At 42.0% G+C, this 14,888-nt stretch overlaps 1 protein-coding gene across 1 annotated transcript in view; it reads left to right on the top strand.

The window, feature by feature from the left end:
* CMIP (c-Maf inducing protein) overlaps positions 1–14,888 on the top strand; it is a 67,211-nt gene that overhangs the window by 41,151 nt on the left and 11,172 nt on the right. The window contains exons 8-13 of the mRNA XM_009890382.1: positions 26–130; positions 1,338–1,691; positions 10,818–10,883; positions 11,991–12,017; positions 12,484–12,532; positions 14,024–14,149. Of these exons, the coding sequence (XP_009888684.1) occupies positions 26–130; positions 1,338–1,691; positions 10,818–10,883; positions 11,991–12,017; positions 12,484–12,532; positions 14,024–14,149 (727 nt within the window). The remainder of the gene's footprint in view (positions 1–25; positions 131–1,337; positions 1,692–10,817; positions 10,884–11,990; positions 12,018–12,483; positions 12,533–14,023; positions 14,150–14,888) is intronic.

Raw genomic sequence — 14,888 nt, 5'->3', positions numbered from 1 at the left:
TGTTATCTTGGTTTTTGTTTTTCAGCATGCATGGTCCAACTGGACAATGCCCCCACCCCAGGGTTCTGCCAAATCTTGTAGCTGTCTGCTTAGCAGCCATTTATTCGTGTTACGAGGAATTTATCAACAGGTTAGTATGAATTCCCAGCTGACCCCATGTTACTCACTTCCAAACTCATGACATCTGTAAACAAGGTGGGTGTGAAGATGAGTTGTGGGTATGTGCGAGCGGGTCTTCGTTCTCACTCTGCTCATTGCTAGCGTTACGTGTGGGAGTTCTGGTCATACATGTTTCTGTAGATATGTGATTCTATTTGTTATGCTCTGTGTGCCTGAATACGTGGAAGATGCTGAACCTTCATTGACTTGTACTCAGTGTGGCACGTTTTGAGGCCATCTGTTATTGCACATCTCTGGCTCCCGTGCTTGAAAATGGGGGCAGTGCAAGGAGCTCGGCAGTTCCCAGTACAGAAGTACTGCAAGCTGCAGTAACCTCCAGGATGAAGCTCAACACGCGGATCTTGGACGCTGTTGAGATACTGCTCTAAGGCAGACTGCAGCCATAACCACCCTTTATAGACCAGCAGAAGATGAGTGCTCCACAAGTCTCTGGGAATTAAGTGCTACCCAGAGCAGTGTTGGGTTTGCTCCCTTTCTGGCACGTGAAGTGTGTGTTACGCCTAAAGCAAAGAGAAGGGTGAGATCTTGAAGAAGGGGTTGTGTGTAAATCCCTGTGTATCTACAGCTTTGAACCTGAGCTGTTTTCACAGTGCTGTTTCCATTATTGTGGAAAATTTGATTCCTGACCTACCACAAAATAGTTGCCACAGTTCTTGACACACGAGCCAGTTTCCAGTAGACACTGAGGGTTCTCCCTCTGCTATGTTTTCTGTTTGTTTATGCTTATCTGACTTTCCTCATGGTAGAGCACGGACTGGGGCTGCTTAGTGTCCAACAAAAATTCCAGACGTGAGGGCTGCAGACAAATGTCTGGGCATGTACTGTAGCCAGATACATACTTGGGCATGGATTCTGTTACAGCTTTGCACAACTTGGGTGGGAAAGTTCACCTTTATACTAAACTGGCATGTCAATTAGAGTAATGAAAAGCTCCAATCTTTGTAGAGTAGGGGCTGCAGAACAGTCCTATCGGAGCCTTTCAATGTTTTTAATTGATTTCAGTAATCTGATTACACAGAAGAAAGCAATCCGGTGGGCTGGGGTGAAATGCAGTGGGAAATTGCAAAAGGTCTTGGCTTCTCAACGTTGCACTCTGTCTCCTGTGCTCTGCTGTTATGCCGGTCTATTGAAATTATTTGTTTATTTTTAAAATTCAGTCGAGACAATTCACCAAGCCTGAAGGAAATTCGGAATGGCTGCCAGCAGCAGTGTGACCGAAAGCCTAATCTCCCCCTCCGCCTTCTTCACACAAGTCCTGACCTGGTCTCTCAAGAGGCCACCTTGACTGAATCCCGTCTCAAACCAGTTATTGTCACTTCAAATGAGATCCACGTCGAAGTGGAGCGCAACAACACAGCTAATCAGAAGATGACAGCCAACGTTGGCAATGACAGCGAGCCCAACCTGATTGACTGCTTGATGGTCAGTCCTACCTGCAGCACCATGAGCATTGAGCTGAGCGCCCAGGCAGACAGGATCCTCGGCTGTTATGTTGAAATACTCAAGATGCTGTGAGTAACTATTTTAAACAGCTTTTTGAACAGTGTCATCTTAACAATGGGGGGCTTTTCCCACAGGCCTGTTGTCTTCAACATCTGTGGTCAGCAGCACATGGTTATAAATCTAACTCCAGCTCGAGAGTCCAGCCTTTGAAAGAGACATCTGGCACTGCCAATATGTTCTAAAAATAGCATTAGGAAGATGAAAACGGAAAGCTTATTTGTACAGTGAGCCTTAGGCATATTACAGAAGACGGGATGTTGTTGCCAGTGGTTTCTGTTTTGTTCTTGCCCACCAAAAAAAAAAAAAAATTCCATTTGTTTCCTCCAGGGCTCTTGGGATTGCCCGAGACAGAGCTAGAAAAGACAGGTCTGTGCTAGGTAGGCTCAGTGCCTGTGCAGTGACAGGCAGCGCTGCTCCCCTGGCTTCAGACGGAGCTGGATAATGTCAGTGTCTTTCACTTAGGTGTTCTCCCTTCACATGTTTGTAGAAGTTTTATGACTTATTCAGATTCGCTTGTATTGGAGTGGAGCCTCTATTTGTCAACGAGTTGCTTTGGTACAGTGGACCCGTGTTAGTGAACAAAGGCTCAAATAGCACTTACAAAATGATGGCTCCATGGTTTCCTGGAAGGTAAATCCTCTGAATATCTTCAAGAGGAATATAAAAAAGAAAAAGTCCTTCAGGAAAAGCTTGTTTTCCTCCTGGATAAATAAATGAAAAGGAGTAATGCTAAAGGTGGACTGCAGAATGGAAGCTTGTAATAGAAGTGCAGTAAAACAACCCAAAACAACTTTGTTAACTTTGACAGCCAGCTCTGCTGCTGAGTCGCAGTATGTCTTTGGGCAAACTGTTGTATTTCTACATTAATTATTTTAAACAATGTAAGGCTAAATGAAGTAATAGTTGAGGTTTTTAGAATACAAGACACGGTGGGTGAAATTTGGACTCCGCTGTAAACCATGAGCCTGTGGCTACGCTGAAGTCAAATGCAAATCTGGGTGTACGCTCTCGAGGAATTAAATGAAGTCCAACTACCGTGATGGAGGATTTTGTGAAAGTTTTGTCCCACGTTTTTTGTCTTGTTCAAAATACTTAGTAACAGTTGTCAACACAATTCTTTCACTCACTGCAGAGCTGGCTTGCAAATAAGCATACGCTCAGAACTGGAGACAGGACAGGTGAATCCAAGATACTGTTTCCATTAGATTCTTGAGCAGGAAGTTGCTGAAGGCTAATTTTATCCCCCCGACCTCGGCCTAGCCTCTTCTGCCTTTAAAAGTTTGCATTGAAAAGCACAGTATCTGACTTCGCTTCATCTGGTGGCTTTTAAGTGTTCACTCACCCAGGTGCTACGTTAAACACATCATGTATTTATTCCCGTCCCCTTGACTCTAGATGTTTTCCATAAACACTATGAACTCTCTCAGTCCTGATGCTGGCTTGGATGCTGACTCACTAAGCATTGACGGTTTTGGTTTCATCATGCAGCTGACACACGCTTTATAAACAAATTCACAAATGGGCATGTTCTTCCTCACAGTCTGTCCACATTTGAAGTATTTGATATGCCAGGTCTCGATTCCCCTATAATTTCCTACGCAAAGAACTCTTTATTTCACTCCGTATCTTAAAATAATGTATTTTTTTGACGTGTTTGCTGTCGTTTTAAACATCAAGCTCTTCAATAGCAACAGTGAAAATGGGAGTCAGTTGTTGTTATTGCACAGGTTATTGGTGTGGAGCAGCTTTGTGCCCTTTTTCAGCTTGTACAATGGTAGTTCTGAAGGGTGAAAGCCCCAGGATGCGTATAGGGACAGACTGGCGATACTACAGAATTGGTGCAACTCTCTTCAGATTGCGTTGCTGGAGTCCACACCCTGCTTGAGAAATCACAGCCTATGAGAATATAGAATGATTTCTAAGGCAGAGCCATGGCTGGTATATGTTGTAGCTCCACTGATTTGGGTTCCCTTCTCTTCCTGTTCATCCCTTGATTTTTTTTCGGAGCTGAAAGCATTAATACAGAAGTTAGTTCTGCTCCTTATTCTGCCACTGGCTTACTAGGAGGTTTTAGATAAGTCGCTTCTTTTTGTGTCTCAGTTTCCTCATCCGTAAAATACAGGTAAAGATTTTCAATGTTGCTTTTTAAACTGTGAAACTCTAGTGATGGAAAAGCATTGTAGAAAGGCTAGTAGTTATTAACAAAAATGCAAGATAATGCTGTTGTGATGCTGATTCCTTGCATGCTCAAACTCTTCTTGAACAAAGGCTTTCTGATACACTAAATACTATTGCTGTACTTTGAAAGACTGAGAATATGAAGAAAGAGAGTTGAAGAATCTGCCAGTAGGAAGAAAACATTAATTATAAAACAACTGCTATCCAGGAGCTGAGCTCTCAGTGGGCAGTCACTAAAATAATGTTCTTATTAATAACAGTGGTAAGCCAAACATAAATAAGTTGCTTAGCATTGAATTTAATTGTTCTTTTAGGGGTCTGACTCAATATCATCATCAAAACAAGAGAGTCACCAACAATGATATCTTTTTTACATAATTAACTTAAGGCAGCAGGGAGTAATTTATTTAGGCAGATTTTAATTATTGAAAGTCTAGCAAATAAGAATTCTTAACAGTATGTTCAGCAGAGGACGTTTTATTGTTCACCTAACCCCTACACAATACTTACTTTTTTGGGGAAAGAAAGTGCTTCCAATATTGATAAAAATGTAACAGCAATTATTTAATAACCACTGTAATAGCTCACTTTTTGTACAGAAGGCTAAATGTGCAGATTAGAAAGGTTATCTGTGTAGCTGTTAACGTAGCACCAAGAACGTCTTTTACCCTTTTTCTAACGTAGTTGAGTAACAGAACACAACTCTTGCATACTGAAGGAAAACAGAAAATAATGGTTTTAAAGGTGTTGGCAGATGACCCAACGTTTGTGCAGATTTTAAAGGGGCTGCAGTCTCTAGTGGAACATAGTATTTTTGTCCTGCACTCAAAAGTGGATCAAACTTCTGTGTCAATATTCTGTAACGCGTTCTGGATGCTGATAGTGTTATTGATGCCAGTCAGAGCCTCCTGAATGCTGCAAGTCTTAAACTGGTGTGTAGAAAATGCACTAAATTAATTGAAATCTTTCTGTTCGTCATATTAAATTGGAGGCTGTGAGAGCTGCTTAGTGTTGTACAGCTCCTACTTGCATGTTAATGTTTCCATGCATTAGAGAATTTCTTGTACAGCCAAACTTGCACGTGAACAGCACAACTGTGGTTTGAAAAATTTGCTGTAAAAGGAGCCGTGTGTCCTCTTCCTTGGACAGGATAGCTTCAAAGTCTGCGTGTCACCTGAAGGACCCCACCAATTCCCCTGGCAGCACCCAGCATATGGGGGGTATACTTAAACCGTGCCTGTAGTGAAATCCGGATCAACAGATAGCGAACTAAACTGGCTGCAAGAATAGACACTCCTAGGGAGGCTGTGGCTGCGATGATGGTGTATCGTAAGCTGTCACCCTTTTGTCTGTGTTATTTTTTGTTTCCATAGCTGCCTGTAGTGGCAAGGGTCCTTCCAGATGTCCCAGCACTTGTACCCCTCGCTGGGAGCTCTGTGATGAGGGCAAACGTGTGTTGCTGTTTCCAAATGCGACCACGTGAGCATTTTCTGTTCTCAGCAGCCAGAGCAGGACCTTTCTGGGGCCTTTCAATGGTGCTAAATTTTCTTCTTTTGAAAAAACAAACAAGCCCAGCTCAAAAGAAGGCTGAACATGAAAAGACACCTCGCTGGTTTGTAGATAACAGGTTTGTGCCTTATATGACAGAGGGTCTGATGGGGCTTTTTCTCAGCGTGCCCTGCAGCCCTGAGCTAAACCTTATGTTATACGATTCAGAGGTGTTGGACCTAGAGCCAGGGAAAGAAGGGATAAGGTACACATCTGGAGGTCTTGGTCATCTTATTATCTGATAACAGAGGAGTTACCTAAAAGATTTTTGATCTTGTCAAGCTGCTCAGTCTGGAGAAACAAGCTGCTTCCAAGTAGTTGCTCCTTGTCTCTCTATTATCCTCTAAAAACAGAGGACTCGGGGCTTGCAGTCTCTCGGTGATAAGACCGACAGCTTTCCAAACGCAAGCGCCCACTGGAGCTTCCCCTGCCTTCTCCGCATTCCCCAATAGGTCAGTGGCATGCTCTGAATATCCCAAGTGGATTCTCTTATGTCATGTTTATCAGGGTTGCCCTGGGTTGCTAATATGTTTTGGATTGTTTGTGCCGCACATGACATATGGGCAGGTTTTCATTTTGGTGAAAGGTGATCCCGGGGAAGGAAAATGTATTATGTTGACAGGGCAATAGCGACAATGGCCCGAAGGCAAAGTCACTGCAGTCGGGGATTATTTAATTATTATGGTTGGCCAATGTTCTGGCCAATCCCTGAAGAAAGGTTTGTAGGTGAGTAAAGCCGTGTGCTGTGGCGGGTGACTGCTCTGACAGCCCTCACCTGCCTGGCACCCCAACCTCCAGCTTGGCACGTCTTTCCCAAGAACCCAGGGATTGGGCTGCAGGGTCACCGCTGTGCTACTCACCTGAGATTGCAAATCCTGCAAAAATCAGAGCCAGTGAGTACATCGGGGAGTCTTTCTCCCCCTCTGCTTTTTATAAGGCCAGTCCTGAGATTTAAGCTGTGTGATGAGCGTGAGTGTTCAGCCCAGCACCTTTTGAAGATCCACAGGGACTTCGTCACAGGCGCTCTCCCGAGTTCTCCCTGAAGCTCTGTGCTCCCTCCTCCTCCTGGCATGGCCTCTTTGGCTCATCGTGGTGGTTGTTAACTGCAGCCAGAGCTAATCTATCTCTCTTTCTTTCTCTGTTTCAAACACTTCTGTCTTGTGTTAGAGCTTTGAATGGACAAAAAAAAAAAAAAGGAAAAAGAAAAAAGCAACTGTCTGAAATGAAAGAAGAGCACAGATGAGATGAGCACAGACAGAAGGAAAATGTTTTTGAAAAGGGAATAGGTGGGAGGAGGAGAAACACCGTAGGCTTTTAATAAGTAGTTTAGTTTTATTCTTGTGCTATGTTTATTTCATGTTTCCTAGCTCAGATTGAAGGGATTACAGGTTGTGTAGATTTTCTGTTCAGGTCCCACTCATGTGACCAAACTCTGTACATTTCTTAGGAGGTGGTTTTCTTTCTTTCTTCTCCTCCTAGGAAAACAGGCTATGGTTTATTTTCACTGCCTTCTCACAGACCTGCTCTGCAAATGGATGCCATACTTAACTGCCAGCTTCAAGAAAAGTCAGAGAGTGATACTGTCCAATTCTGTCTGCAGTGTTTCACTTGGTCTTAGTCTATTACAAAGCAGCTTTTTTTCCTCCTCGTGCAATTTCCCTTGAAGATCAGCCATGAAAAATTGATTGGTTCACATTATTAGTAATCGCAACTCTCCAGATTGCTCAAGGAGGAATTTTAGTGGTGTAACACGTAACCTCAGATGTCACGGAAACTAAGCCTCCAAGTGAGTCTCAGCTTTTAAGCTTCTGTTAGAAGAGATTTGTAGGTGCTGTATCTCATGTGATGCGAAACAGCTTTAACACCTTTGAATTTCCTAACTCAGTCTTTTGACTTTCAGGTCTCTTCTGCTCAAAAATCTGCTCTTAAAGTTGTTTGCATCTACCAATAAAAAAATGTGTTGTTTTTAGAGTAAAATCAGCTACTGGTTTAGTAGGAATTTCCAAAGGATATGTATATATTAAAAAACAAAACAAAACACAAAACAAAATGGAAAAAAAAAACAAAAAAAACCCACACAAAAAAAAGAAAGCAAGAAAGAAGACTGCACATTAGACTTGTCAGTTCTTTAAGGACCCAAGGGCAGGCACTGAGGTCCGTGTATGAGCTCTCCAGGGCCAGCGCTCAGGCTGCACCCAGAGGTGCTTGTGACAAGCAGGTCTCTGATGTGGAACGTGCGTTGAGACTTGGGCAAAGCAGTGATCCCAAGAGGACCGCAGTGCAGGGCTGCCTGCTCCTGAGGATGTGAATGGTATCAGGAGGAGCACACCACATCCTGAGTACAGAGATGGATGTTTGAGTGAAAGTATGGTGCCAGCTCAAAGTCAGACTACTTCTTGTGGTCTGAACTATGTTCGCACACCTAACAAACGTAGTGAAACCCAGGTTGTATGCATTAGAGACCTCGTGGCTGCAGCTATAGATATGTTGTGTCGTCTGTCTCCTGCAGAGACCTGGTAGGTAAACCAGAGACTTTCAGATGAATCTGAACACAGGTCAGCGTTCTGTGTCACTGATCCATTCAATTTGGTCAGAAACAACAAATAGTCTTGTAGAGAGCCTTAATTAATCAAAGCTTTGTTAAAAGAACCCAAAGACCTCATCTTAGAGGTGCTATGTCAAGAGGTTTCCTTGATTTATTTCAGTTTATATGACAAGCCCCATCCTCAGGTGTTCCACGATACTCACTTTACAGAGAAGTGTAAAAACACCCCCTTGTAATGAAGTCCTGCTTTGTGTCTTGCTGTTCTGAGGCACTAAAAAAAGTTTGTATTCTTCCTTATTTGTTAAGCGTCTAAGCACATAAGGGTTTGGTTGTTTTTTTTTTTTTTGTCTCTGGAAAGAACCTTGTGAATGGGTGATCACAAAGTGCTGTATCTGCAATTGACTTGTGTTCGGTTTAGGTTAGTGTAACACCCCTTTATCTCAGAGTTGTTCCTAATTTAGACCAGAGAACAGAATTCTTGATGGAGAAGAAAATTAGGCTCAATGGCTTCTAGCACAACTGGCATGGGCATGAGGTTTTGGGTTTGGGGGTTTTTTTTAATTACTGTAGCTTCACATGCTCTATCCTTTGTGCATCAAGTGCTAAAGTTAACAAGAGGAAAATAAACAAGTATTTATTAGGGAACATAGCCAAGACTCTCAAATGTTATTTGTTGGTGTTTTGAAGGGAACCAGCACTGAGATTTTTGCCTGGTCAGTGCCACCTCAGTTACTGAACTGCTTGCCTCTAAGCCCCAGCCTTTTACCTAAGTGTTTTTTATGGTTGTTTAACAACTGCAGGTGGGGAAGGAGACGTCTCCCTGAACTCAGCACAATGTTGTGGTTCTTAGCCTCTTGGTAGAGGGATTTCAGGCAATGGCCGTAAAGTAGGCTCTAGGATTATCTGGTAATGCACACATGAAAAGGGCAGGACTACTCGCTGAAGTTGCCTACCAAAATTATAGGCATTTAGTTTTGTGCTAGGTTGCACCTAGCATGGAAAGAAAAGTGTATTGAACTTGGGACTTTTGCACAGCAGTATGAAAGAAGAGCTACTAACCCATCCCACAGTGGTTTTGTACAGCGTTCATCTGGTTTTTAATATGTTAAGCTACTATCAGATCATAGTTGTTCTTGTGGACTGGTTACTTGCCTAAAATGTTATATATTCTTGTAACCTGAACTCATACTACTCTTGGGCAAGTGATAACTGCCTCCTTGGTTGGTTTTTACATCATGATTATCCCTTCAATTAAAATTTCTGCATGTTGCGTCTTAACTTATGTGCCTGAGCAGTATTCTTTTCTTTGTGTCTGTGAACATGCCTTTGTGGACTGTCCAGCATCATCTGTATTATTAGTTTATAGAAATCTCTGTTTTATATGTTCAAAAAATGGATAAGACTTTTGGAAATGCATCCATCTTCAATTTCTCTGGGCTAGAACCTTCTTTTTGCAAAAATTGCGTTATTTTGGAACACTTCCTGTGCATATGTTGTCTGTTTCTAATACTATCAGTAGATACTGTCCATTTGAGAATGTTACACGTCGTTCCTTCCTAAAGAAACACCATACTTTTGTGCCAAGTTTGCAGTAAACTGCAGCCAATAATCTGGCTTTTAAAAATGAAATCCAAAGGGTAACAGCAGTACAGGGAGATGGTAGGCTCTTCTATATTGTCTTCTAAAGACATCCCATGGTGTTTCACCCCATATGAGGTGTTTACTACACTTACTTCTGTGCATACTCATTGGTATTAATCGGTACTCATTGGTATTAATTGGAGTGAGAGTGACCTAGCAGGCAGCGCCGGGATCTGGACTTTGGCCGGTGTGTTCTGTGCCCTGTTTCAGTGCTGACTTGCCAGATTCTCTTTATCTTCTGTATTCTTTACTTCATCCATCTTACAATGATTGTACCCTTTGTGCAGAGCATTGGTATGGCAGCTAATTAGCGCTAACTAATCACCAAATGTTTTTGGTGATTTGAAGGAGAAGGGTGGCAGTCTGCAAAGTGCCATTCCTACACGAGAAGCTGTACCTGCTTCACCATGTGTGCTGGAGCAGCTGGCGTTTTGCAGGTAGATTGGGATGGTATGCTGCAGATTAGACCAGTGTATGCTGTAACGCAAAATATTATCTCCATCCTAGTTCACGTGAGCATCCCCTTATGGATGGCTCCTCGTAGAAGCACAGTTCTGTATATTGACAGCAGAGATGAAGACAAAATGCATCTCCTGGGATCTGTGGTGCTAACACAACAGAGAGGAGACACTTCTTACAGGGTCCGCTGGTCTGAGCTCTCAGCTGTGATTATCCTCATCTGCCCGCTTTCACTCTGAATAATTTTGACAGTGCTTCCTCCTCTAGTCTCTTCTTTTCATAAGCTGAGAGCTTTGTAATGTTTAAACTGATCCATCCCTTTGTGCCAAGGTCAAAAATGGAGGGGGAGGTGTCTGTTTTTACAAATGGGCTTATGTCTTATAGAAAAAAAAAAAAATCATTCCAATTAAATGCAGAGCAGAGCTGTAAATAGCAATGGCCTGGTAATTGCTGTACCAACTTAGATGAAAGTATTACTTAGTGATTAAATGTCAACAGGTTTCATAAACAGCAAATGTCTTTAGGTTGACATAAAGAAGGCCCGGCCTCTCTGGAGGTCATTGTAAATACCAGATTTATTGTGCCTCAGTGGAGAATGTGCTGAAAATGGAAAGGGAAATGTCACCATAGATCTTTAGAGTGTTCTCAGTAGAACAGAAGGGTTGTTGGTGCCTGCAGTAAAAAGCTTTTGACTTCTTCAACTAACGGTTGGCAAACCATATTCAATACATGGTATCTTATTAATAAAATCTTAAATTTTCAGGTCAGACTATGATGACTGGAGACCAGCACTGGCCAGCTTGCTTCAACCTATCCCATTTCCCAAGGAGTAAGTTTGCACTGTCTTAGTATTTACTGAGTTATTCTTGTTACTGTTGTTTTATGGGGAATTACAATGTCAGCTAAAAACTGATGGTAATAAGAGCTTTGTGCCTTTCATATTGATTTAGAATCTAGAGTTGATTTTGGCTGATGCAGAGGGACACAAAGACTTGTCCATCTTCATCTTCCCCATTTCTCTAAGATGATCCTGAAGAGAAAAATGGTTAACTAGAGACAGGCAGAAAAGAAAGGAAGGAAAGCTGGTGAGGACGAGAGTAAAGTAAGAGATTTAGTGAAGGAGGATGCTTTACTGGCATCACAGAGACTCGTATCATTTGTATTTTGCATTAAATGAAGAAGCTACCCTACGCATCGGCCAAGCTCCCTCGGAAACCTATTAATGAACAGGAGTGTTTATAAAATGCAGACCTCCACGGACAAACATTACAACCTATAATTGTACAATTTGCTAGCTTATCACATCCCCTAATGACCTGATGTCTTGAATCAGAGAACTCTAATCCTCCATGCCAGGTTACCTGGGCTACAGCGAGAGCTTGGAGATAGGCAACAGAGACATCATTTACCTAAGTCTAACATGAGTCCTGGGGGAGGTGTAAACCATACCATGATGCAGAGCACTTCACAGAATGACCATTAATTGCTGTACTGATGTATGATCTTAATTAGTTGTGACCATACCTTAATTGCATAGCAATTAAAGAATTCACCTGGCTCTTGGAGGTAGCCAAAATTCTGGTTTTGATTATATGGCTGCATTACTTTCTTCTGACCCAGAGTTCCCACTGATGTTAATAGAGCCTTGTCTAAGACAGGACTGAGAAAGAGCTACAAGATTTGTTCCAAGTGATTTCCCCACCTCCCCCACCTGCACCCCCCATATTTTTTTTTTCCTGCCTAGATTAATGAAGGAGACTTTACCTCATCTTTTTTTTGAAAGATTATTCTTTCTGTCATGTGTTCTGCAGTTGCTTAGCAAATCCTTTTATTACTTGGAAAGAACTGAAAAGTGGTTGGTTGTTTTTTGTGTTCCCCCCCCCACCTCCCTTCTCTCAAATCCTCATATTCTTCTGTTTTCTGCTTTAAATTTCAGGGCTCTTGCACATGAGAAATTCACAAAGTAAGTTTGTGGGGCTTGTTTGTTTTATTGAAGGGGGTAATTACTTAAAATACTTGTGCTCATCAATAATAGCAATGATGCATTATTCAATATTGTGCCTCTAATGTTTTTTATCTGTGAGAGGCTGTGAGCATGTTCTATTAGCAATAAAAAGATGTAGTTTTCTTTGTAATTTACTGTGACAGCAGGAGCCCAAGGACTAAAGACACTGGATGTTGATAGAATTTACAAACCAGTTTGTCACTGCACATCTCTGAAAGCTTTTCTAGACTATTGTGAATATACGCTGTCCTTGGCAATCACTTTTAGACCTCATATTTTCCCTCCTGTGGAAGCAGTTCAACTTGTTTCTCTCTGAAGTGCATGAATATATGTTGTTTAAAGTGTAATCCAAGAGAAACGTGACAGTTGTTTGAATACTGCAACCAGCAACTGCTTATTCTTGTCCTTTTAACTTTTTTTCCAGGGAGCTGAAATACGTGATTCAGAGATTTGCAGAAGACCCGAGGCAAGAAGTGAGTTTATTGCCGGTCTACACAGAGTATTAATTGGAGGGATTGCAAGTATACTTGTTCAGAAGGTCTCTCCTTAAGTAGTTTGTTTCACAACATGGTGTGGTTTTGCTGTGCTTAAGTCTCTTAGGGGGCAATAGCCACTCGGGGCACACGATCTTAGTGTGAATGGTTTCTTGCCTATGTATAAACATGCGTTGTGACCCCCTCGTCTGGCATCAGTTGATGTCCTTGCTCCTCTGTAAACTGCAACCAGCAAGATTTTCCCACTCTGTTGAATCTCACAGAGCTTTTCGTCTTCCGTACAAAAAAAGGGAAGCAAAATCCATGGATCCATACAGCTTACAAAATAACAGGTTTTATTTAGCTGCATTTCAGTTACATTGTGTGCAAATGACCATAATTCTCATGAATTAGCAGGAGAAAGGGGGTGGGAGGTGCGTTACTGGAATGAGTGCGTAGCTGTAGCCTTATGGTGGCTGACTGCTTCATAGCTGCACATGTAGCTTGTTCAACATCAGCAGCTTTGGCTGACTCAGAGGGAACCTCTCATCCGCATTAATTTTTCTTGCTGGCATAAAGGGAAGAAAGGTCCCCCAAACTGTGGGTGAGGAGACCGTGTTGTCATCATCATTGCCTGAAACTCCTGGTTTTCATGGTTTTAGCCTTTGTGAGCAGTAGTCATCCTTGTCACATAACAGAGACCTTGTTTTAAAATGGCACCGGGATTTCATCTGTCACTATTGTTACATGCCCAAAGGAAAGAGCATGGACTCCGCCTCACTCACCACAAAAATTTAAATAGAGCATCTGTCCCTTCAAAGGGGGGAAAAAAAGGGAAAGGGGGAAAAAAAAAGCTTAATTATGACTCCTCTGTTAAACTGTGGGACTAGATATAGTCATCTCTACAGTGGGCCAAATTTAGATTAATGGTTGCTCACTGGTGCCAGTTATTCTGTGCAACTTCTGTCTTACATATCCCTGTTGAATTTTCTGTGTAGACTTCCTTCACCCTGACTCTGGTCAAGTTTTATTACAGCAGGTATAATAAGAATTTTTAGTTATTGGAATGAGCAAGTGATCAGCCAGTGCATTTGGTATGCAGATCACATCAGAAGTATAGACACACATGCTGAGAGGATGGGGGAAAAGTGTCAGAAGCTCAGAAATTTGATCTTTTGTTTTGTTTTGTGGTTGGGGTTTTTTTCCCAAGTGGAAGGGGCTGTTCTAGATCAGAGCCATTTTGTGTTTGATTTGTGTAAAGGGAATTAAAAAGGCCATGCAATTAGCTATGATACAGCTTCCCTCCTTGTTTATACTGAAAAAAGGGATTCTGTGAGCGGACACTTGCCTGCAGCTCTGTAAATTGGAATATTAACCATGAAATTTCCAGCAGTCCCTGGTTTTGTAGTTACTTCTTTTGGCCCAGTGTGGGAGACGCTGGTGATTATTGGCAGGAACTGTAACCTTCCCAATGTCTTCACTTTTTGGCAGGTCCACTCATGTTTGCTGAGTGTGCGGGCTGGCAAAGACGGCTGGTTCCAGCTCTACAGCCCTGGAGGAGTGGCATGTGATGACGATGGAGAGCTGTTTGCCAGTATGGTACGTGTCTGCAATAATGTGGGTTTAGTAACTTCTTTGCAGTAAAGTAGCGAATGCGTAGTTGGCAATGACAAGGTTTACTTGCTTTTGTCAAAAAATTATCAAAACCGTGGTTGTGTAAACCACAAGTGTTCACCAGAAAATCTAAATCTTTATATCACCAAATCCATTGAACTTCCTTGCAGTTGCAATTTGGTTAACATGTTAGCTTTCTCTTTTTGAACTTTCGCATGCTTTTTCACTGGTAATGTAATGCAGAAGACCATGCATGTGTGTATGTGTGTGCGTATGTATTTTTGTATTCATAAATACGCGTGGTTTTATGTCTGTATATAAAAAAAAAAGTCTCACAGAGAACATGGAATATTGGTAGACAGGCGAGACACTGTTCTGCACATCCACACCTATAGTTTTCATTTATAGGCTAGCCTGCAATTTAAAAACAACACTAACATTGAATTAATCAAAGGATGGATAGATAGATATAAAAATGCGTTAGCAGTTTCTCTGTCCATTTACATTGTTGTGGGGAGGTATAATTAGAAACCAGCATTCCATTTCCCGCAGTTACTTCTTTTGTAACTCTTACAAGGACTAGACAGAAAATAACAGGTTTTAATCACTGATGCTGGCACTGTCTTCCTAGGCAACCTGGGTCAAGTCACGTAGGTCTCTCTGTGTATTAATTCTCCATATAGCAAGATGGAAATGATATTACTTCCTTTCCCTGGTAAGGGGAAAAACATTTGTTGAACTT

The sequence above is a fragment of the Charadrius vociferus genome, unplaced genomic scaffold (genome assembly GCF_000708025.1).
Source record: "Charadrius vociferus isolate BGI_N301 unplaced genomic scaffold, ASM70802v2 scaffold498, whole genome shotgun sequence".
In the NCBI taxonomy this organism is placed as follows: Eukaryota; Metazoa; Chordata; class Aves; order Charadriiformes; family Charadriidae; genus Charadrius; species Charadrius vociferus.
This window is presented reverse-complemented; position numbering and strand designations above follow the sequence as displayed.